Source organism: Barbus barbus (assembly GCF_936440315.1).
Source record: "Barbus barbus genome assembly, chromosome: 36".
In the NCBI taxonomy this organism is placed as follows: Eukaryota; Metazoa; Chordata; class Actinopteri; order Cypriniformes; family Cyprinidae; genus Barbus; species Barbus barbus.
The window spans coordinates 1,919,924-1,945,552 of record NC_136714.1 but is presented as its reverse complement, the minus strand read 5'-3'; the positions used below and the strand labels follow the sequence as shown (position 1 = coordinate 1,945,552).

Here is a 25,629-nt window from a genome sequence, read left to right as displayed (position 1 = left end):
AAATGCCTCTAACAAAACCAACAAGCAACTACAGGGCAATAACATAAATCTCAAAAGCAAGTCTGAGGTGTTTGTTCCCTCAGTCGACCAATAACATTTTTCATTGACAGAGCTTTGGGTGAAGCCATTCTTAAAACCCATAAAGGTTTCCCTGTGGTGCAGCTAATACTGTGCCAAGTTACAAAGTCCAATACTTGGATTTATTGAGTGCCTGTTTTTTCAGCAGAAATGGTTTCTCTAAAGTTGGCAGAATGTGCATTTCAAGTTGTTAGCTGGCATGACTATTTCACAAATACATAAACTGTAAAAAATATTTTGTCAGGTTACCTGCCATCATTTACTCACCCTCAAGTTTTTCAAAAACTGTACAAGTTTCTTTCTTCTTTTGAACATAGATTTTGAAGAATCAAACAGTTGCTCGTCCCTACTGACTTCCATAGTATGACAAAACATACTATAGAAGTCAATGACTACTGTCAACTGTTTTGTTACCAACGTTCTTCAAAATATCTTCAAATTATATTAACCCTAACCCTAACTTGAGGGTGAATAAATGATGACAGAATTTAATCTTTGGATGAACTATCCTTTTAAAGCTGCAGTATGTAATATTGAGAGCTAGCAATTGAAATGGGAACTGCAACCAAATTCAAAATTAGGGGAAGTCGTGGCCTAATGGTTTACGAGTCGGACTCGTAATCCAAAGGTTGCGGGTTCGAGTCTCGGGCCGGCAGGGATTGTAGGTGGGGGGAGTGAATGTCCAGCGCTCTCTCCACCCTCAATACCACGACTGAGGTGCCCTTGAGCAAGGCACCGAACCCCCAACTGCTCCCCGGGCGCCGCAGCATAAATGCTGCCCACTGCTCCGGGTGTGTGTTCACGGTGTGTGTGTGTGTTCACTGCTGTGTGTGTGCACGTTGGATGGGTTAAATGCAGAGCACGAATTCCGAGTATGGGTCACCATACTTGGCAGTATGTCACCTCAAAATTACACTGAAAGTTGATGAGTTGATTTATCAGCGTTTTAATAAACCTCTGCTCACAGAGCTTTTTAGATGGATGCCGAAGCTTTTTAGGTCAGGTAGAATCTGTGATCTCTGACCCAGTTCTTTGCTAGATTCCATGGCTGTGTTTTCCACCAACTGGCAACCCGGAGTTTTCAAAATACTATTGGGTAAACTGGCAGTGGGCGGAGTCACAGACCAAAACAAAAATAGACATTCCGACATGGAACACACTTTTTCCAAAGCAGAATAACTGGCTGTAGCGTTGTTTTTCAGAGAAACATGTTTCCTAAATATCTGCAAACATATTATGGTATTTTATGCTTTAGTACAGTCAAAAAAATTACATATTGCTAAATCTACCTATATTAGGTTACACCAGAAAAAGTAATTTTTCAAGATGCCACATTTAGTGTTATTAGACTCAAGCTTGTCTAATCTCTGACCATTTTTCTGACAGTCATGTGCTAATTATATGTGCTATGTAAAAACAGCATTGCTATTCTGGATGTAAACTGGACAGAAATGTTTTCAGCCGCTGACCGTATGAACGTACTGCGGGCGGCTGCTCTCTCGCGACAGAACGACACCCAGCTGCAGTCACTTACAGCTCATCAGCGTCCCGGGCCAACCAGGGATAGCGCAAGCCACTTTCTCTTTACCACTTCCACACTGCAAAAAAAAAAATGTTGTTTAATCTTAAAATAATTTGTTACCTCGCTGACTAAAATATTCCAGTTGTCCCTTAAATTAACATTGAGTAACTTAAAATGTCAAGTTGACTAAACTAAAAAATTTAAGTCAGCGGGGTCACAAATTATTTTAAGTTGAAACAACTTTTTGAAACTTATTTTTTTTTTTTACAGTGCAGAGCAACACATTTAGATTGGTGCTCAATGACAGAGGTGTGACTGAAATGGTTTGGTTATAGATTTGGCATTTAAAATAGCCTAAATGTTGTTTATTATGAATGCTACTAATGTAATGTTTGGAACTTTTCATTTACAGATATTGTACATTATTACTGAATGTATTAACAACATGCATCATGCAACATATGTGACTCATGGTTTTTATTTTGCTGTTGTTGTTTTTTCCTCTCAACAATGCAATTTTGGCACTGTGTGATTTATTTTATATAATTTTTTTTAAATACATTTTTGTTGATTTCAAATAAATGAATGCATTAAGACTGAACACTGTAATTTCTGTGCCACTAATATCATAAACTATCATGTCAAAAATTGTTTGGTGCAACCAGGGCCATTTTAACCATTGGGCTAGGCGGGGCTGAAGCCCCCTCCCTTAAACAGTATATATAGTGATGGGGGGCCCTGCAGTAAGTCATAGCCCTGGTCCCCAGTGTAGTCTTAATGCGGCCCTGGGTGCAATGGATGTATTGTGTTCACGTTGTAGTGCAAATCACTGTTGCCTCTATTGATGTGGATTATGGCTAAGTTTAGGGACAGGTTTGGTGGCTTGGTTAAAGGTTGGGTTAATGAGTAGAGTCAACAGTATAGCTATTGATGTAATTACTGAAATTATTTACAGATGTAATTACATGCAGGTATATTTTAAAATATAAGTAGGTATGTACACAATAAGTTCATTGTATCAAATGATCAGTGTTGGGGAGTAGTTAACTACAAGTAGCGACGCTACTAACTTAACTACATTTTTCAGTAGCTTGGCAGTAGCTCAGTTGCTTTTTAAACAGTGTAGCTTTTCCAGTAGCTAACTACTTTTTGCAGCAAGTAGCGGTGTAGCGCGAGCAAAAGCTACATTGCGTTTTGTCAAGCCTGCGCGAATCAGCGCGATGCAAGGATATTCTTCTTGTTAGATTACAAACTCATTTTTTGCCATTACCGCCACCCGTTGTTTAATCACGCATCTTGCGGCTAACAGTTCACTGACGTACAGAAGTGGGTTGACACACCCATATTATCCATGATGGAGCAAGACGTGGCGGCAGATTTGGAGGATGGAGAAACAACTAACGTTAATTACCCATGGACTTATTTGTCCAAGTTCATGTCTCTCAAAGAAACGACAAGTAAAGGTTACACTTGTAACAGTCTGAGATATTTGAGTGTTGTGTGTAATAAAACAATACTCTTTGAAATCATAATTGTATTGCATTGTTTTAAACACTAAATATTTTACTTAAAACATTCCTCAGACACTTATTCAGTTATTTATAATATACGTTGTTCAAAAAAAATCTAAAGTAGTTTCAATGTTGCTAGCTACCTTTTGATAGTAACTTGTAGTGTAGCTAACTACTTTTCCAAAAGGGTAGCTTGACTGTAGTTTAACTACTTTAACTTACGAGTAGCTTGTAGCTTTTCAAACTACAGTTTCAGAGTAGCTTCCCCAACACTGCAAATGATTCATTTAAATGGTAACATTACAATAAGGTTCCATTTCTTAACATTAGTTAACTACATTAGTTAACATAAGCTAACAATGGAAAATACTTAAGCATTTATTAATTTTGGTAAATTCAACATTTCCTAATACATAAATGCGTTGTGTCTGTTAATATATGGATCTGAGCTAACATGGACTAACGATGAACAGTTGTAATGTTTTTATTAACTAACATTAACAATGATTAATACATACTGTAACAAATGTATTGCTCATTGTTAGTTAATGCATTAACTAATGTTAACTAATAGAACCTTACTGTAAAGTGTTATCATTTAAATTCAAGTACATAATAGTTAAAGACACTTCATATAAAGTGAGACCGCGGTTTTATGTGTGATTTTTGAAGGCTGGTTAGGATGTTTGTATAAGCATGCACACACACGCACACACACACACACACACACACACACACACACACACACACACACACACACACACACACACACACACACACACACACACACACACGCACACACAAACACGCACACACACACACACACACACAAAATGTTACTTTGATGGTTTCACTTTTATTTCTATTGAGCTTTCATGCTAATTAAATTCAGCAATAAAAACATTGCAAATGACTTTGCTTTCATTTCTAAATGGATTTCATGAATAAATAATTTTTCAGTCATTAAAAACGTCTCCGAAAACATTTAGGTGAGCGTCGGCTATAGGATTGTTTTATCTGAGTCATAACTGGCTTTTGGTAAAGTGCTTACACGAGTTCAAACATATCATTGTCTAGTTCATCTCATACAATACTGTAGCTGCGGTTACTGATTAGATCACCTTTACTATGTCATTCATTATGACATCTCCTCAAAGATTCTGGGATTCTGTCACCAAACAAATCAGTGTTTGTAGTAATGATAACAATGATGCAAACCTCAAATCAAAGCAGAACTTGTAAACTAAGAAGAGAAGCTGGTGTGTTTGTGTTTGTGACGTCTCAGGACGGCTGCTCTGCGTGTGTATGAGAGCTTTGTGATGTTCAGCGAGTTCTCAGATGCTTGGCTCACCTCTGATGCGGTCTTGATCACAGCACAAGCATGTTTCATGTGCGTGTCAGAGATCACATACATGCAGGAGAGTTCACTCTCTCTCTCTCTATTCTTTTCACTTCACCTTCATTCTCTCATCTCCACTACTCTACTTTCCCATCCGTCTATTGATACCATTCTATTATCAAAATACAGACTCAATTCAAATGAGAGCTTCTCACCACGGTAAAAGTTCATACTTTTTATATGGATTTATACTTTCAATGCAGCTGCATATTTCTGCATCTGGTACATTCATGTACTGCAGGTGGGCTATAGATATGAAATAATGGTCACACTTTATTTTAGGGACCAATTCTCACTATTAGCTAACTATTAACTATGACTTTTGCCTCAATAAACGCATAATTTGATGCTTATTAATAGTAGGTTAGTTTTTAAGTTTAGGAATGGTACAGGATTAAGGGATCTAATGCAGAATAAAATATTAATATGTCCATTATTAATATAAACAGCCAATATTCTAGTAATTAAACAACTAGTTAATAGTTAGAATTGGTCCATAAACTTAAGTGTTATTCCAAAATAATTTTCTAAATGTGGTGTAACATGCTGAACCGCAAAGAAAACAAAATGGTGAAAAAAGATATGGCCACCATCAGAGGTGGGTAGTAACGAGTTACATTTACTTCGTTACTTTTACTTGAGTACATTTTTTGGGTAACTAATACTTTTAGAGTATATTTTAAAATGGGTACTTTTACTCTTACTCAAGTATATTTTTAGAGAAAAAACCGGTACTTTTACTTTGTTACTGTGGGCGACTCTCCTCTCGTTACTGTATCTTAATGCAATACAAGTTAAAAATGCTTCAGTTTATTCCAAACGCGCCGTCTACTTTTCTCTGGGCAATGAACGATGCCCATTCGCGAATGATTCATTCTTTTGAGTCGATTCTGTTTAAAGGCTTTATCAAACCAGTTGGCAAACCAGTGAATCGGTTCGCGAATCAATTTGAATGATTCGTTCAGTTCCCTGCCGCACGCGCTGAGTCTCTGAAGCGGTTCTCACTCAGATAACAGAGAGTTTAAGAACATCAAGAGCACTGAAGACGTGGCTTTGGATCCACAGTCAGTTGAAAGCAAATCGGCAAAGGCTTGTTTGCTAGAGCTATATGAAGATCTTTATTAGATGAACACCGCGTGTGCTGTCTACTGTTCCACAGGTATAGGCCACGATACCACTATGACATTACCAGTTTGTTGTACATGTACCTTACATTAAATACAATGTATAATTTATACATTAAATAAGCTGTCACAGAGTATGAAATGAACACCCGCGGAACCCGCGTTAGCTCTGCGCAGCGGCGCGGCCTGTTCTAGACACAATTAATATTCATATTTTTACAATATTTACGCTTGCAAAAATATAGGCTACATTTGTTTACATTTTGCAGAACAGAAGATCCGTCAATATGCATTTGTTTCGTTATGTTCAGAGCAGTCATGTGAGGCGTTTTCAGAGGTTATAGGATAATACATAATTAATTTACTTTAAAATATAATTTAATTCAGTGATGCAAATCTGAATTTTCATCAGCAGTTACTCCAGTTTTCGGAGTCATATGATCCTTCAGAAATCATTATAATATATTGATTTATTACCAGTGTTGGAAACTGCTGCTTAATATTTTTTGGAACCTGTGACATTTTGTTCAGGATTCTTTGATGAATAGAAAGCTAAAAAGAGCAGCACTGATAATAAATCAACATGATTTCTGAAGGATTATGTGACTCTGAAGACTGGGGTAAAGGCTGATGAAAATTCTGATTTGCATCACTGAAATAAATTACATCAAAAAAAAAAAAAAAAAAAAAAAAAAAATATATATATATATATAGCACATATATATAGAACGGCAGTGTGTGTGTGTACACATACACATTACATAAATGTAATCTATATATCTAAATAAAAATAGACTATATTCAGTACATATATGATCCAAAGTAACTAGTAACTAACTACTTGAGTAGTTTTTTTATCCGATACTTTTTTACTCTTACTCAAGTAACTATTCACACTATTACTTTTACTTTTACTTGAGTAAATATTTCTAGAAGTACTTTTACTTTTACTTGAGTACAGTTTTTGGGTACTCTACCCACCTCTGGCCACCATATTATGCATTAACTTATTGAATACTGAATGTGTACTGAATGCTTCCAAGGGCATGAACAAAACCTCAAGGTGCAGAACTATGGTGTTTTGCACACGCTCTGACACGTCATGTGGATGATGTGAGTTTAAATAAAAAAGGAAAAAAAAAAAAACAAAACAACAAAAAAAATTCCTACATGTTTGCCAACTAAACTTTCTTTAACTATATCTCCCAAAGGTTGATTATTTTTTTATTTTACTTTGAAACGTTCCTGCTTTTAATGTTCAGCTTTTTCTCCTTTTTTTCTTTCTCTTTCAAATGACTTTTATGTTTAGTTTTATTGTATTTTACTTTTGTCCCAGAGGCAGACTATTCCTTTTAAACTATGAAATCATAAAATATGAATGGCAGTATCTAGTGCAAATATCCAACTGGCTGGCAAAGGCAATTTTTTTTTAACGCTGCACACCACTGATATTTCACTTTAACTACATACAGCATTTAACCCTCTGGGCCCTGAGGGTGTTTTGGGGGCCTGGAGAACTTTCGACATGCCCTGACATTTGTGCTTTTTTCAGTTGCATATAAAAATAGAAATCTGCCAAATCAGGAAAATCTGCCACAAAACGCGTATTCGCGTTTGTCGGGCCCAGAGGGTTAAGAAGACAGTAAGTGAAGAGTGACAACTGAGAAAAATGAAAGTGAATGTCTCTTCATTTATTCATTTACACACGGAAAGTGTAAGTGAAAATATAATTTAATTGTTTTTTCAATATGTAAAATGTTAGCTGAGAGATTAGCCCTAGCAAGAAAAATGAATCAGTTGTTGTATTATATATATAAAATGTCATTTCCAACACAGAATGCTATTCATATTCGGAGTGTCTATTTACACTAAGTGCAAATAGCCAGCCTTGTTGGCAGAGGCTATTTACACTAACTCCGCCCACCAACATGTGATTAGGAACACTGAAAAAAGACGCTTGTTTCACTTCAGTTTTAGTGGCGTAGATGGTAAGGCGCATGCTTTTTGACGCGATTGCGCCTTTTTCCGAACTTTTTTTCTCCCTTTTCAAATCCCATATTGCATCGGAAAGGCATTTATTTTCAATAAAAATTAAAGAAATAATCAAAAAGTTGAAAATAAAGTATCGGATAGGGTTAGGGTAGATGTAGGGAGGGCTTTATTGTCCCAATAAGGTGACATTCATTTAATAATTTGAATTAAAACTATAATTTACACTCAATACGTCATTATTGCGTTCTGTTTTATAATGTACTACAATACTGAGGTGCAGATAATTGCCACTATTTGCAATAAGTAGTATAAATAGCAGAAAATCTTGCTATTTTAACATAGAGTAAATATAATCTATAGCTATTTGCACTTAGTGTAAGCCCAAACAATATTATTTTGCCAAACACACACACACAAAAAATCCAATATATTTAAACCAGCGATTGCCATTGAATTTTTTTGTGAGTCAAATATTTATTTAAAGACTTTTTATATCTTTTAATAAATATTTGTAACCAAAGTTAAAATGCATCATAATAATTGAAGGTTTGTTTGTCATGTGTATTAATGCACTAAACTGTCTAAAAGTGTAACAATAAATAGATTAATATTATAATGTATTATTACTGTGATTACAATTATTTATGAGATCATACAATGCATTATAAGGGGAATTACAAGGCATAATTAATGCATTAAAACTATTAATATGCATTACGTATAAAGGCTTTAAGTGTTACCAAAATTATTTATTCAGTTTTATATTTTAATGATTCATTTAATTATTAGCTCGAACCCCAGGTAGGAAACGTGGACGGAAACTATGGTTTGTACCTGTTTACCTTGCGTTGTCTATGAGGCATGAATCATGAGTCGGTTTTGTGCCGCCATCAGTGCGCTTACAAGTCTATCCATCTTTCCATACAGCAGAAAACTAAAATACGTCGACACAAAATGACACATTGTGTCTCCACACTGAGCTAGGCCTGTTATTTGTCATCCCGCGAAACACAATTTTTCAGACTTTGTGATGAAATCATCTTTTATCTTGATGCTGTAAATATTTCTGTGGACACAAACAGAAACAGGAGAGCTTGAAAGGAGCGCCTCTAAAAAATTAATGCGTGAGGGAAATGAAAGCAGACAGACATGCCCAATAAAGGGCCAGAGAAACACAAATGCTCTAAACTATTTGTTACATTAAACCTCCACAGAACAAATAAATAACCCGAGCCGCTGAGAAACGATGGAGCTGAAACAAATAAATGAGAGAAATGAGACCTTGAAGGTTTCGTCTTTTAATACAGAACTTAAGCAGCACAAGCATCTGATCCAAATAACAGCCTATTCCAGCGTGTAATGGACCGCACTCAACCAATAAAGTGCTTTCTAATAAGGGGCTTCTTTGTAAACAATACAGCACCGGGACCGACAGGCCCCTCCAAACGAGCCCATTTGCCTGGGCCCGCTATCGTCATTTCATGCACTGTTTTTATTATTATCATCATCGTCCTTGCAGGGAACCACAAATTCTCTCCCACAGCACCGATGGCTGCCAGCAACGGCTATAATCCACTGCTGCTTCAGAGGGCCGTTCGGAGGATATTGTTCATTACATGATCTGCCCATTACGCATCTGTCTGTTTATATACTGTCTACCAAAATTTTAGGTTCTTTGGACATTCTGTATCATGGTGCGCTCAGGTTTATATTAAATTGTAATGTTAGTACCCATCATTGTGATTTGTATAATAGAGTTGGTTGGACATCATAATATTATATATAATATTATTAACACAGAGATGTGTTCACTGGTACCTGTTTATTTATAAATCCATTGTGGGTCTACTGCCTCCATATCTTTATTTTCCCACCCAACTTAAAGCTCCTGGAGCTTATTCTCTGTGTTTACAAGACTCTTCCAGTTCCATCTGTACAAACTGAACTTGGAAAACAAGATTTTCGGTTTTAGGCACCCAATGGTTGGAACTCTTTACAACAAAGTTGCAGACCTTGTCAATGAACACTTTTAGGTTCGTGATCAATGATCTGTTAAAGGAAGGATTAATTTGTAAATGTTTTTAATTGTGTTTTGGGTACAGTGTTTTGTGTTATTTTTCTGAAATGTAGCACTGCATTTTGGACAGGTCACTTCTGGTAAAGAGATTTTTTTAAAGGGGTCATGGGATGCCCATTGTCCACAAGCTGATATGATTCTTTAAGGTCTTAATGTAAAGTCTAACATACTTTGGTTAAAATTTCTCAATGGTAGTGTAAAACAACACCCTTTTTACCCTGACAGCATTACTTTTTAAAGGGAGATGCAACGAAACGGCTTGCCTTGACAGCAAGCCGTTACATTGCATGTCTCTTTAAATGCTAATGAGCTCTGCTGACCCCGCCCATCTTTTCCGTGGGGTGACAAGCATTTGCTCAGTTCTCTGAGAGAAGGTAAACTTTAGCTGCATTCATTGTGAAACTTGCTAACTAGTACATTATTAGGAAAGGCGATTTGCAAAGATACATAAAAAAACCTTATACTCACTTCTTCTGAAGGTGAAGCTGGATCACGAATGATTTGTGCGAACATAGATGTATTTAGGTAGATCGGGGGTGCATTCCCTTCACAAACAAAATGTAATCCTCTGCCTCTTCAGCGGCTCAGATATCGCGAGTAAATGATGACTGCTATGTTCAATATTACATCCAACAACAGAACACCTCAATCGTTTAGGAGACATTCTTGTCTACATCTGCTCCGGCGGTGAAACAATGGCGGACTGTTGAAAGTTGTCTAAGGTAAAACACCTAAGGTGTCAATCAACAATCGTGGGAGGGGCCTGGGTCTGTGTGACGTCATACAGCCAAGAATATGAGATCGGCTTGATTTGAGAAAGAGGTTATCATTTATCGGGATTAAAAAAAAAACACTGGCTGGATTTTTATCATTTTAGGGTGAATGTGTACAAACACTGTCAACACACATTTATGTTCAAACAACATGTAAAAGTGAATTTTGCATCCGATGACCCCTTTAATCTCCTGGATAAATAAAAGACAATTAAATAAATAAATAAAATCTGCTTCCCGAGAGGGAGGGCCGAGGATCGTACCGAGGAGTGAAATCTGCTTGGATCCATGCGGCTGCAGGTCCAGGCCGTTCTTCAGCCAGGTGAGTTTGGGGTTTGGAATACCATCTGCATGGCAGCGCAGGCTGGCAGCGACGCCAGGTTCCTGGGCCTGAGTCTCCGGATACACCAGGATTACTGGAGGCACTAGAAGGACAAAGAAGACAGAAGCAGACTGTGAACAACAGAGAAAGTGATTCAAGGCCAGAACAATTGCTTTGTTTTGGATTCCCCTCCTTGTGTAAGTCAGAAACGGTCATTTATTGAAATTAATGTGCCTTGATGAAGAACGATGCCTTGTAATTGAACTGTTGAACGATCAAAAGATGAAAACTATTTTCCATTGTAACCATTTCAAATGGTTTGAAAGCAAACAAATAGCTATTTTGTTCAGTTGGAGTTATTATACTGTAAATCTGGGGTCAAGTCAATGCTTTTTAAATTTTAAAAACATAACAATACCAGCCTTTTGACAGTGCTGGGTCATTCCGGTTCCCTCTGATAGACAGCTGCTTTCAGATGTTCCCATTTTTGTATTAAGAGTATCAAAAGTTTTTATTTACAATGTGATTCTGCAGTATTGACAATTGTAGCCAATGTTTGTTGAGCATGTGAACTCAATGACGAATCAGAGGCTTTTTAGTTAGAATCTGCTGAATACACCAGAGTTTGTTCATTGAGAGCTCTGCTTGCACATGAATGGTTTCGTTATAAATATAAGTATTCACTGTACAAAATAGACATTTTTTGATTATAACGAGAGTTTTTATTCACTGCGGCTGAAATAAAAGCGATAGTCTTCATTGATTATAAAGGGAGCATCTTTGCTCACTTTCTGTATATAACCTTGCTCACTCTTTGTACTATAACCCTTTTATAATTTGAATAGAATATTCATTCTGCAACATACACACTGCACAGTTTCAAGAGTGAAAACCATATTAAAACGCAGGACTGAATTCATGAAACATCATAAAAGCTGATACCGAGAGACCAGATATAATGAAGTTCTCACACTATTCCTCTGGCATGATCATTTTATTAGCAAGTATCCCAGCATTCACTGGTGCATGCAGGTCACACACAAAATTATTTAATGAATGGTCTAAAACCAGTGGTGTAGTCCTAAAAAATATAAAGAAAAAAAAAAAAAAAATCAGGAAAGTAAATGTTTTTACATTGTTGGTTTATTTGTAATATTTATTTAAATAATAAAAAGTAAGTTGATCATAAAGACCACTGGTCTTCGATCTATTTAGGCTTATGATGTTTTTAGGAAACTCAGGTCTGTTGACTGCATTACAATCATCATTATGCATGATTATAATTTAAACATGCTGCTTTGGAATTATATTTATTGAGTGCTTCACAGATAAATCTGAATTTAATGTTTATTTTATGCTAATAGTGGGGAGAAAAAAGTAACTTCATACAAGGTAAACATTTTATTAAATGCTTTGGCTTTAGTACAGTGGCAATATGAAGGCCAATTATTTATTTAATATGATGCCTAATATTTTCTCACACATTAAAGTGTAAAAATATAGCTGATTTTGTAATTAAGGAATGCAATTATATCTCTTGCAAGGGGACCATTATACTTGGAGGTCGCTGGCATAAAACCCTTTGAAAAACCACTGATCTGTGCACAGCGCATTCTGTCTCTCTCACACACAACTAGGCATTTATGCACAAGTGACATTAAAATTGTTTCAGGATTTGGGAAATCCCACACATGTGAGAAATTCACATTCACACTCTCGGCTGCTCTAGCTCTTCAATAACTACATAACAGTTTTTTTTATGCACTTTTATTTATTTATTTTAGTTCTACATCGGTGATGACCTACAGCCAATGAGAGAGCAAGATATAGCGTAGTTCTAACCCGTTCGGAGAGGAGTTATAGACCACAATATCACAATAACCATTTCTTCCTTAACAATCTTTTTTTTTCTGCCTTTCACTGCAAATCAGCGCACAAGACCATTTGTATTGCAAACTTGTTGCAGGCTACCATTTTAATAACAACTCTGTTCTCACACGTGCGTTATTTCCTTATATCTTCTTGGATGCGTTTGGTTGTGAAACGCAGTTTGCAGACCAGACAGAGTTGTCTGTGATTCTTCCTATTGTAAAGTCATGCAGTGTGAAACCTCCTGTTGCCGAACCATCGTGCAATGTGAACACAGCAGCAACTGAATGCTACCCCGGATAGTCGTGCAGTGTGAACTCGGCATAAATGCATGTTCATATTTAGTGTAGAACTACAGTAACAACATGTTCACACAGCGCACACAACGCCTCTGGACTTACTCCTGATTTCTTTCAACATGGCGACACGAGAGCTGTCAGTCAATACATGGGAAAACAAAGTAACTATCCTTACTTATTTGAAAAAGTAACTCTGATGTTTTCTTGCAAATTGAAAAGTAATGTGTTACTTTACTAGTTACTTGGAAAACTAATCTGATTATGTAATGCATTACAACCAACACTGTTTATTACTATAGTTAAATTGTGTAACATGGACATTGGGTAATGTTGATGGTCCCTTTTGAACATTCTGTTGATATTAAGTAATGTTGCAACTACATGTCAACTAACTCTCATTAGAGTATTAGTAGACTGTCTGCTTCATATCTGCTAAGTCTTTATTGTGATGGTCTCCCAACAGACCTTCTACTGACTGTAAGTAACTTTACAAGTACATATCAACTTATTCTAACCCTAACCCTACCAGTCAGCTAATACAATACTGACACTCTAATGAGAGTTAGTAGAAATGTAGGTGCAATGTTACTTATAGTCAACAGAATGTGTTAAAGGGACCATCAAAATAAAAATGTAGTATTAAAAATGAAGGTACACTTTATCCATTTGACAACTTTAACAGACATTACAAAAACAGCTCATGAAAGCAAACATATATGAAAGATTCTACTACTAACCATTCACCTGGAGCATGTGGGTCTGGGACAGCTCCTCATAGCCATACGCGTGACAGCTGTAGTTCCCCATGTGAATCGTAGTCACCTTAGTAATGTAGAGCGAGCCGTCATCGCCAAAGTCCTAATTGAACGGGAAGAAAGAGACTGAGAATAAAACAGCAGGAAGTCACGGGATGAATAGCGTCCCATGAGCGCGCGGGCACAGGGGTTTGTTCCTCACTGTCATGCTCTCTCAGGCTGATAAATGGTAAGGGTTAAAAATATAGCCAGCATTAGCGTGATTAATGAAGCCGGTTGTGGTTTTGTGAGGATGCATCCCCTCATCTGGGGCTTGGGGCCGACTCAAGGGGGATTAAAACATTAAACTGTTTTGTAGTTATATGAGTTTGCAGAGGGTAAATGATTTAAGGACACGAAAGCTCGCTCCTAAACCTTAACACACCTGCAGCTTTATAGGGCGTGCACTGAAAAGGGCTCAACTGCCGTACTGGGAACAAAACAGCGATTTGTTTGTTTAGGAGGTCATCACTAATCTAGCGAGATGGATGATCGGCTCCAGTAAAAACGCAACTTTGCCTCCGAGTGCTGAAGTTTTAGGATGAAGAGGGCAGAAGTGACTCTCTTCCAAGGACACGATGCTGTGGGAAGCCAACGACAAAAACTAATTACTTTTTTATTAAATAAAGATTATATGACTGATAATACCTCACCTCTGCCGTAAGGCCGATATTATGCCGCATAAGGAGGACTCGTAGCGGTTTTCATCACTGGAGCTGTATTGGTTGCCACTTTCAGATGAAATCTAATTATGAGTTTGTCATTCACATTTTGAAATCAATTGTCAGATAATGGCTTGTCATGAGGTTTAACCGAAAGAACAGCACCAGAACTATACAGTTAACAAGCCACTAATTCAAACGACTGGAAAACACAAAGACACAAGGGAAATTTAGCTGCCATCGGTTTTGGAAACTGCAACATTTCCACTCTGAAATGAATCAGAGATGAGTGTTTGTCACACAACTGTGCCAATTCATCTCTAAGGAGAGAAAGACATTAACTGGAGGAGCCGTCTGACACTGCTTAAACTAATAAACCATTAGACATCACATGCTTTTTGGTAATGCATTGAAGCACCATATAAATGGTATATGAATATGATAATCATTTGATAATCATCTGAACCCATCACTGCACCATTAACCCTCTGGGGTCGACAAACGCGTATACGCGTTTTGTGGCATATTTTCCTGATAAGGCCGAAATGAGATCGGCCATTTTATGGCCATTTTTGATCATTCAGATAAGAGCAATACACCATTCGAATCTGTAAGGGGTCTACTTTTATTTGTATACACTCATAATAACAACTAAACTTTGTGCTTTTGAAAAATAAAGAAAACAAACAGGGTGCGCTCTCTGTCTTCTCCGTCTCCGCGATCTGCTTTTAGAAATGCTATTGAAAAAGTATAATATTAATAACACAGATGAAGTGAAAATAAATGAGGAAGAACTGATACAAGCTTTAATGAAATATTGTGGAGTGAACATGTAATGATCAATGATTTCCTTATTCATACATCATGATATTTACATGGTTCTGCACAAGCATAACACGGTATTAGCAAAAATCTCTTAAAACATTTTCTGTGCAAACTTCTATCATTCTTCAGCGGAAACAGAAGGAAAAGAATTAGGGAGAAATATAACAAAGCAAACTAAATAAAATAATAAAAACGGTAATTGCGACATTTTATCTCATAATTCTGACTTCTTCTCACAGTTCTGATTTTGCATCTCAAACTTCGGTCTTTTGTTTCCACCATGGAATAAAAAAATACTTTTTTATCTCACAGTTCTGACTTTATTTCATGTAATTGCAAGTTTCTTTCAAAATCCAGACTTTTCTTCTCAGAATTACGAGAAAAAAGTCTGAATTTTGAGATGAAAAGTCGCAATTACCTTTTTTATTTTTTATCCTGTGGCCGAAACAAGCATCTGTATGTCAAACACATAAATCCATTAAATTTTATATATATATATATATATATATATATATATATATATATATATATATATATATATACGTATATATATATATATATATATAGCTGGGCAAAAAAGTATTTAGTCAGCCACCAATTGTGCAAGTTCTCCCACTCAAAAAGATGAGAGAGGCCTGTAATTTTCATCATAGGTACACTTCAACTATGAGAGACAGAATGGGGGGAAAGAATCCAGAAATCACATTTTAGGATTTTTAATGAATTAATTGGTAAATTCCTCTGTAAAATAAGTATTTGGTCATCTACAAACAAGCAAGATTTCTGGCTCTCACAGACCTGTAACTTCTTCTTTAAGAGGCTCCTCTGTCCTCCACTCGTTACCTGTATTAATGGCACCTGTTTGAACTCGTTATCAGTATAAAAGACACCTGTCCACAACCTCAAACAGTCACGCTCCAAACTCCACTATGGCCAAGACCAAAGAGCTGTCGAAGGACACCAGAAACAAAATTGTAGACCTGCACCAGGCTGGGAAGACTGAATCTGCAATAGGCAAGCAGCTTGGTGTGAAGAAATCAACTGTGGGAGCAATTATTAGAAAATGAAAGACATACAAGACCACTGATAATCTCCCTCGATCTGGGGCTCCATGCAAGATCTCGCCCCGTGGGGTCAAAATGATCACAAGAACGGTGAGCAAAAATCCCAGAACCACACGGGGGGACCTAGTGAATGACCTGCAGAGAGCTGGGACCAAAGTAACAAAGGCTACCATGAGTAACACACTACGCCGCCAGGGACTCAAATCCTGCAGTGCCAGGCGTGCAGTACAGAAAACGTTTGACCTCTGTCATTGCCAACAAAGAGTATATAACAAAGTATTGAGATGAACTTTTGTTACTGACCAAATACTTATTTTCCACCATAATTTGCAAATAAATTCTTTAAAAATCAGATTTCCTGGATTCTTTCCCCCCATTCTGTCTCTCATAGTTGAAGTGTACCTATGATGAAAATTACAGGCCTCTCTCATCTTTTTAAGTGGGAGAACTTGCACAATTGGTGGCTGACTACATACCTTTTTGCCCAACTGTGTGTATATATATATCAACAAAAACACATTAAAAAAGCCACTCACTGAAGGTATTGAAAGCGTTTCATTGGTAACATCCTGCACTAAATGCTTCTGGAGTAGCTGAGGTGCATTTGCACGCTTCTCCTCGCTTCAGATCACACAACAGACTCCAGATTGAGGTCAGGACTCCGGCTTGGCTTCTCTAAAATTTAGAGCTTCTTCAGTTTGAACTCTGAGCTTTTCATTTACTCCCGTGCCACCGCTGTGTTGTAAGAGTCATCCTGTGCTGAGCTTAACAGTACACCTCACAGCTGTACAGCCTAACATTCATATTGTTAGATCAAGTCTCCATGTCAGAAATTTCAGATCTGACCCCGGACGCCAGTTCCTGCCACAAGATATACATTTTCTCACATATCCAAAACCCAGACAGCAAAGTTTTGTCTAATACCCAAAACCCATTAATACCAATTTTGGCTGGTGTACAAATCTGTATTAACAATCGTCTATCAGCCAAGAAGTTGACTGAGAAATCTAGAGATGTGCAGAAGCAGGAGATGAAGTGATGTTGATAAAAATGAGCAGAGTGTATTAATTAATCTTAGTTGCCTACGTTATAGCACAAATCCAAGAAGTGTTATTATATTAAACTGCTTCACATCAACATCCCATCTCATAAAACCTTGAAATTGCAATATTCTCTCTTATCTCTTATTTACACTCCATGAAACTGCAATCATAAGATTAAAAAACAAAAGCAAGCACTGCAAGAGCAAGGGAAATAATTAGTAATATAAAATGTAAAAATACAACAAAAATAACAATGATAAATAATATAAATCAAATTACATAACTAATGATAAATGGTTATGAAACAAAATGAAGGAAATGTATGGACTGAAATTAATCCTTAGATAGGCTACTTTAATCATGCATTCAGAAAAAAAAACAAAAAAACAACCTTCACTGCTTCAATACAATAATATCCAGGCACTTTAAGTAAAGGTTTAAGAGACATCGAAAACAATCATCTCCAGACTTTGCCTCCATTTGTCCTTGTCTTAAACTGAAGCTCTCATTCTGCCTGTGCTTTAGCATTATTTCCTTCATACAGAGACAGTAGGGTCAGATGTTTTCCTCATTCAAAGAATAGGAATGAAAGAAAAATGTGTGAAAGTAAACTCACTTTTCTATTAACAAGGTTTTACACAGAGAGAAATTAATAATACTGTTTATAAATATGTCTAAATCAATGACATACAAATTCACCACTGAACTCACCAGTGTGAACTTCTCAGTGGTCTACAGTGCACAAGTTACAAATTGCCATTTCAAGGCTTTCCACTACATCCTTGTGACCACTTTTGGGGATAACGCATTACAAGTAATGCGAGTTATGTAATTAGATTACTTCTCCAAGTTACTAGTAAAGTAACACATTGCTTTTAAACTTACAATGACATATCTGAGTTACTTTTTCAAATAAGAAACACAAGTTACTTTGTTTTCCTATTTATTCACTAACACCTCTCCTGTCCCCATGTTGAGAGAAATTGGGAATGAGGTACAAAAGCACTTCCTTCCGGCTGAGGCTTATTAACTTCTCATTTATTGTGAAAGGGCATTTACAGTTGCCAAAAATATAACTTCTGGGTTTTTTGTTACTAAAAATAAATAAGCAAACCCAGCTCAAGGGACAAAAAGTAACATAATGCATTTACTATTTTATGGAGAAACGCAATATTGTAATGCATCACTTTTAAAAGTAACTTTCCCCAACACTGCTCATCATGCACCATCCCACTGAAATCAACTCTTCACTGCGTGAACTGCTATATTGACAAGTGCGACAAAAACAGACAAATACTGAATGCATTCAAATTACTACACAGCTATAAACCGCACCATATGCCTCAGTTTTAAAGATCAGTCAACAGTGAGAAATCATGTAGAATAAACTCATCTTTTCTCCTGGGAATGTATAAATGATCCATCTGAGGAATCAGAGACAATCAATGCAAAAGACCTGTTCCTCACAATCAAAACACAATTGCACATGCTGATGCATTGGTTTTCTAGCGCAAGACGCAATCGTGCATTTATTTACTTTCCCTGTTTGTCTGGACTGCGATGGTCTTCTGATTGTCTCTGCGGCTGCTCATGGAGCTAAACGGCGGAGCGTCATTCACCGGTGCTCTTTCTCGTTGACCCATGAGTCGTCGTTGACTGGGTCAGTGTTGCAACATTCAACAAACACTTCATTAACATGCAATTAGTGTATCGTAATGAACAAACGCGTAAACACAACCCCATGCTGTCAGGCACGCAGGTGAGCTAAACACAAGCGTGACACACCTCATTAAACATTACCCATTCCCACCCTGAGCATGTCTGCTTTTCAAAATCTACACATGATTTGCAGTCCTTTGAAATCAGCACGGCTCCTGGCCCAACTCCTGAGACCACGATCATTATGTTATTTCCAATTCCATCATGATTTGAAGTGCAGAAACACAAAAATGTTTGGTAATTGGAAATGGAAAGCGTGCCTGAGAATACCGAGCATGTGTCCTGATAATGAATATTAACATTTTTAATTTGTGTTGGCATGAGCTTCTATTCTCGAACATACTCATTAATTGGTAAAAACCAATGCAACTGGACCCCAACCGAGCTTTGTGTTCTGGAAGATTTTCAGATATTCGGCAGCTGCCCAATTAACAGGAGGATTTAAGCATTTCACATCAGAAAAAAAGCTCTGCAGGGTTCCTCACCTTGAGAAGGTGTTCTGAGCACAACATTCCCTTATAATCCAGAATACTGTGAATGCCTCACATCACGCAGGATGCATATGACCAAGTTATGCTGTTGCAATAAGCATATATATGGGTCTGAATTTAAGATTTATGTATTTGAATTGCATATAAAATTTCGGTCAGTATTTCACGCAGGGAGACCAGGGTTAATTTTCTAGCAGTGATTATCCATGTTGACTTCAAAACCCGCTTTAATTACATACAATGCTATTGAGACATATTTATTCTCAGACATAATGGTGATGTTCAACAGTGTGATATTGAAGTACTTACATTTATATCCTCCAGATCCAGGAAGTTGAGGATGATGCCGTTTCTCTTCCAGATGATGGGTGGTCTCAGGGTGCCCTGAATGGCGCAGGACAGCACAGCGCTCAGCCCGACGGTCACTGTTGTGACACTCAGACGCTTGTCATCGGCTAGACTGAGCTGAACGACCTCTGTAAGACAAAACAACATTGCAGTTTGTTAGCCCATACATTTACACGTATTACTCAAAAAAATATATGTAATTTATTAAGGTGTTTGAGTGTTAAAATACATTGTGCTGTCTCAGTTTAATATGCTATTATTAGGATGTCTCCCTGTGACAATAGCGATGGTCATGAGTGATTCTTTCATTTTTGAATGAATCCTTTAATGACTCTGGAGTAACGAGTGGTCTCAGAAAGTGACTTGTCAATTTTTTGTGTAAAACTTGCTTTTTTGAGGAAAACATGCTCCTGGACTAGGAGACTTGAAAAAAGATTTGTTCATTTTGCTGAACAAGATTAAAAATCTGAGTCAGTACAATGATCCGATCTTCCCACGTCTAGAGACTGTCAAAACATAGATCCATTTGTTTGCAACTCTAGATGCATTTACATGGAGCATCATATTCTGGTTACAATTGGTTTAATGTGGGGAAGTCGTGGCCTAATGGTTAGAGAGTCAGACTCATAATCCAAAGGTTGCGGGTTCGAGTCTCGGGGGGAGTGAATGTTCAGCGCTCTCTCCACCCTCAATACCATGACTGAGGTGCCCTTGAGCAAGACACCGAACCCCCAACTGCTCCCCGGGCACCGCAGCATGAATGGCTGCCCATTGCTACAGGTGTGTGTTCACGGTGTGTGTGTGTGTTCACTGCTGTGTGTTTGCATGTTGGATGGGTTAAATGCAGAGCGCGAATTCCAAGTATGGGTCACCATACTTGGCCGTATGTCACTTCACTTCACTTCACTTCAAATAGTTTAAAAATCCAAGCCGATTGAACATGCTCCATGTATACACCTCAACCGAAATTTCAATCAGAATCTGATTAGTCTCAATAGTTGAGATTCTATGGTTACATAGAATATGTTAAGAATATGTTAATCAGTTAATTATGATTATTTTGAAAAAAAAAATCATGATTATTAATCATGTTTCTTTTGTCATTTTAGAATTAGATTTATTTATTATTATTTTTTTTCATCTGAATTAATTGCACTTTCACATCAATTCAATTCAATTTGCATGATTTGCTTGCAGATTGAGTTGCAGCAAACAAAGCAAAAGTTTTGACCATTAAAATCTTGATCTGGCAACCGCAACCATGGCCACTTGTGAAGGCTTGTTACCAATTCAGGATAATGCTAATGCCACATTAAAATGTAATGTTTCAGGATAAATAACCAGCAGCCAAATATATGCTTAACTCTTTCCCCACCAGCATATTTTATTTTGTTGTATGAATATCTGAACATGCAATCAAAAGAAGAACATAGCCTCTACTTTTAAACAAAACAAACAAACAAAAATATCTCCTGTAGATGTGCACAAAACAGAGTGATAACTTTGTATGAACTCCTTTAACGTGTAACCACCACTGAATAAGAACCAACCTCTCCCTTTACTCATCTCTGCCCCCACATGTCAATCTCCAAACATGCAGCTCCCATAAACATATATATGTGCAACACACACATATTCTACATCTCCAAAGCTTCATGGTCCTAAAGCTTCACTTCCTGGGTTGACATTTCATTCAGTAATATTTGGCAGTTTTGATTTATATGCTGTTTTATTTTACATATGCATCTGCTTACAAATGTGATCACTTGTTTCTTCACCGTGTTTTGATCCAGAGATTCAGTACTCTTTCAGGAGATGTGTATTAGTGCCCCTACCGTTTAACAGTGAAAACACAGCTAGACATAATTTGGTTAATGGCAGGGAAAGAATTTGAAAGCAGCAGAAATCAAAATCGAAAGCAGCAGAAATCAAGATCACAATTAAAATGTGATTTATTGTCCCACCCTATTTTCCATCATTGCTTGTGCTAATTTCCTGTTTATTACTCTAAAGCTGCGTTGACACACTCTGTATTGTATAGAGCACTATAGAAATAAAAGTAAGATGGCTTGTCTTGATGAGCCATTTGATCATTTGATGAACGGTCCGTCTGAAGTGTGCAAACAAGAATGGCCCAGACATCGCAAATGTCTCCGACTGACCTCGGGTCAATAACAGTCTGGCTTTCAGATCAGTCATTTCACAGCTAGCTTGCAAATAACAGTGTTGGTGTGCTGACGGCAGTCTAAGCAGATCACGCTTATGCTCGACGGCTTAAGCAAACGACTTGAACGCTCGTGTCCATTAGCATTCTGCTGCAGTGGATGCTTCCTAGCGCAAACATGTTGTTTGCATGATTTCCTGACAGTTCCAGGTGGGTTTAATTCTTTCAAATGAAAAGAGGTCATTTACGTGATGTTGAGAGAGGATTGCAGTGCTGAACACATTGATTTGTCCTGGTTAGAGGGAAAATGAGTGCACCTGCCTGTCAAATTGCAGCCATCAGAACTGAAAATGCAGCAGGTGCAAGAGGAGGAACTACTCTACACCGCTACAGCCAATGCACACACAGGACAATTCACTAACAATGACTTTGTGATCCACCATGATCCAGACACCTGTGAAAGCTGAGCATGAGCCGACTGTGCTGCACGTCTGTTAGAACGCTCTTCTCCATCATTTCATCACGCTGTAGTGAATTTCTGCTGCTGAAAATGTCTTTAAACAATGTTTTTGACACTGAATTCAGTTGACGTGCCATTTTTAAATGTGTCACTTGTGAAAAATATGTAATATTCCTTATTTAACATTTGGGTGACAAGTAAATAAGAAGTTCATGCCACAGAGCTCCGGACTGACAGCCACGTTCCATGATTCTTTTAGTATAAGTGTACAAACGCACCCTACAGCTCATGCCACACGTGTGTTTTTGCTGTGAAATCTTTACTAATTTTTACAAAGTAAACATAAGAATAACTTTGATATTGTTAGTAATATTAAAAAGATCAACATTTACTGAAAAAGCGTAGCTTTACTTGATCATCCAGACATAAGATTTTAGAAAAATGAGTGAGTCTCAAATATGATCATTAGGCTTTTGAGGAATGTTTATTTGTTCAACTCTGTATTGCACTGCATTATGTTTTGATCATTGGTCCCACTTTATATTGTGTCCCTAATAACTGTGTACTTACATAGTAACTAGATGTGTACGTAGTATGTACCTACAGTGTAAGTACATATTGGTACACAGTATCTACAGCTCTAATATTTCTGTAACTACACACAAAATGGTATGTGCAAATATAAATGTGTAACAGGACATTGGTAACAACACTTTTTTCACTTCACTAAGTACTCATGTAACAGGAATTATATAACTACATTTTGTAACAACAGTATGTATAAGAGTAATTGGAACAATTTGATCCAGGGGGTGGAAACGGGTAGGCTTAGGGATATGTAAAGTGGGAGGAGTTGGATCTGGAGTTGGTGGAGTTGGTGCACCACTTCAATACCAGTGTACTTACATGGTAACTCATCAGGAACTGTCCACTTAATATAAAGTGTAACATGCTGGACACCAACCACAATTTATATGTAAAGCCTAACTTACTGGCTGCTGCTGTGTAACATTAAAGTAATTACATGGTAAATCCATAGGAATTGTCTACTTAATATAAAATGTAACACTTTACCAAAAAGTGCTGTTAGCCCTGTTACACATTTGTACTTTCATTACCAAAAAGTGTTGTTACCAGTGTCCTGTTACACATTTGTACTTACACATAGGCCTACTATTCAGTGGGTTGTTACATATGTGTAGTTACACAAACATTAGAGCTGTAGATACTATGTACCAATGTGTACTTACACTGTGGTTACATACTATGTACACATCTAGTTACTATGTAAGTGCACAGATATTAGGGACACAATATAAAGTGGGACCTGATCCTTTAAATATCATCTTACTAAGACATATTATTGAAGGTAGAGATTGATGACTGATATTTCTATCATTTTCTATACTTTTATAAAGATCTCATTGATTTACATAACAGGCATCGGCATTTCATCTTATTTTCTCATCACATAAACAGCAGCATCTGCACCATATTGCATATTGTTTACTCTGTTTGGGTCTCTGAATGGAATTGAGCTGTTTTTTCCTCCGCAAGTTTAAACGTTATATTCCTATCCTATATTTCAAACTTTATGAGCCATAAAGGCCTGACGTATCAAAAATGATACATATGCAAAAATACACATACGCAAGCCTTTTTCCAACTTTTACAAATATTTGTTAGTACAAATGTTCTAACTTATGAAGAAAAAAAAATAAATTTCAAATTCTGTCAGGCTTTACAATGTTAAATCTTTAAAAGCTTTCACTCTTGTCCGGTGGTATCTTTTCCATTAGAGTCGAGAGAGAGAGAACAGTTAAAAAACGACAGCATAACAAAATGCAGCACCTCATTATTACATTCCTAGGTGAAGATAATTTCTTTTGTCAAATATAACTTACAAAAGTAGTGTGTACGTAGCATTAGAATAGCACATCAGAGGAGGAAGTTTTATAAAAGCGAAGGCAACGTCTCCTCACAGGAGTCTAAAAGTGAATGCATCCACGCACCGCCTCAGCCCTCAAACCCTAAACCCCAAAACAGCCTCACATTTTACAGCAAATATAAAACCGAGCATCTCCCTTTCAGGATTCAGCAGATGCCTCGCTGTTGTGCTTCTCATTTTTAGCCTCCAGCAATAAAAACACTTTCCTTTTTCCTGGCACCATGTTGATTTTCCCCAGCAGAAGAGGTCTGGTTTGAGATTGTTTACCATCCAGACACACACACACACACACACACGATAGTCTCTGAGGCAGGGATGTAGACAGACGGATGACATATCCATTGCCCATGGCAGCCCTCCTGCTGGATAGGGTTGACATGACATTATCTCTGTAATGACTCTTTGTGTTCCCCTCTCACCCAAAAATAGCCCCTCCTCGCAAGCAATTGACTTGCCCGGGATTTGCAAACTATTGATCCATCAAAGCTAGGTGTTATTGCCGGCACCAGCCAAAGGCGAGAGTGCTCATTTCCCACCTAAATGAAAGCTTCCTGCAGGGTTTTTTAGACAAATGCTAAGCACAGTCAAAGTGCCTCCTCAATCAGAGAGGAAAGGTGCATCAACAGCCACAGCGTCTTTATATATGACACTATAACAGATGAACTTTGAACAGCTCTCCACAGTGGCACAACGGCTCAGCTTCTGAGCAGCTGATAAGGCTGATGTGCCGTTTACAGCTCTGTGTTTAAGACATAATGACTATGGTCGGGAATCCAGAACCGCTTTCTGTGTTTAACACTAAACCCAAATAAGCTAATCAGTTACCTCAAATGGTTTGAGTTATAACTAGTGCTGTCAATCGATTAAAAAAGCCCAACTAATTAATCACACATTTTTCTGAAATTAATCGCGATTCATTCCACCTAACCTTTTATCCCACATTTAAGTTTTTAAATATACTTTTATATTGCAATAATATAAAGATACTTTTGCATATGCATCTAAACCAGTAGTAGGTGGCATCAAGTGACTTATCTTAATAAGTGATTCGTTCAAATACCTGATACATTCACGGATTAAGCAAATTGTTGTCTTTATGAATGGGTCATTGTATTATTGACTCTCCAGATTTGTTCAAATATGCT

General features: G+C 37.3%; 1 protein-coding gene across 1 annotated transcript in view; it reads right to left on the bottom strand.

The window, feature by feature from the left end:
* LOC306855938 (follistatin-related protein 4-like) overlaps positions 1-25,629 on the bottom strand; it is a 195,764-nt gene that overhangs the window by 15,993 nt on the left and 154,142 nt on the right. Inside the window, exons 7-9 of the mRNA XM_079394909.1 lie at positions 19,874-20,040; positions 13,704-13,824; positions 10,740-10,901 (exon numbers count right to left, since the gene is read on the bottom strand). Of these exons, the coding sequence (XP_079251035.1) occupies positions 10,740-10,901; positions 13,704-13,824; positions 19,874-20,040 (450 nt within the window). The remainder of the gene's footprint in view (positions 1-10,739; positions 10,902-13,703; positions 13,825-19,873; positions 20,041-25,629) is intronic.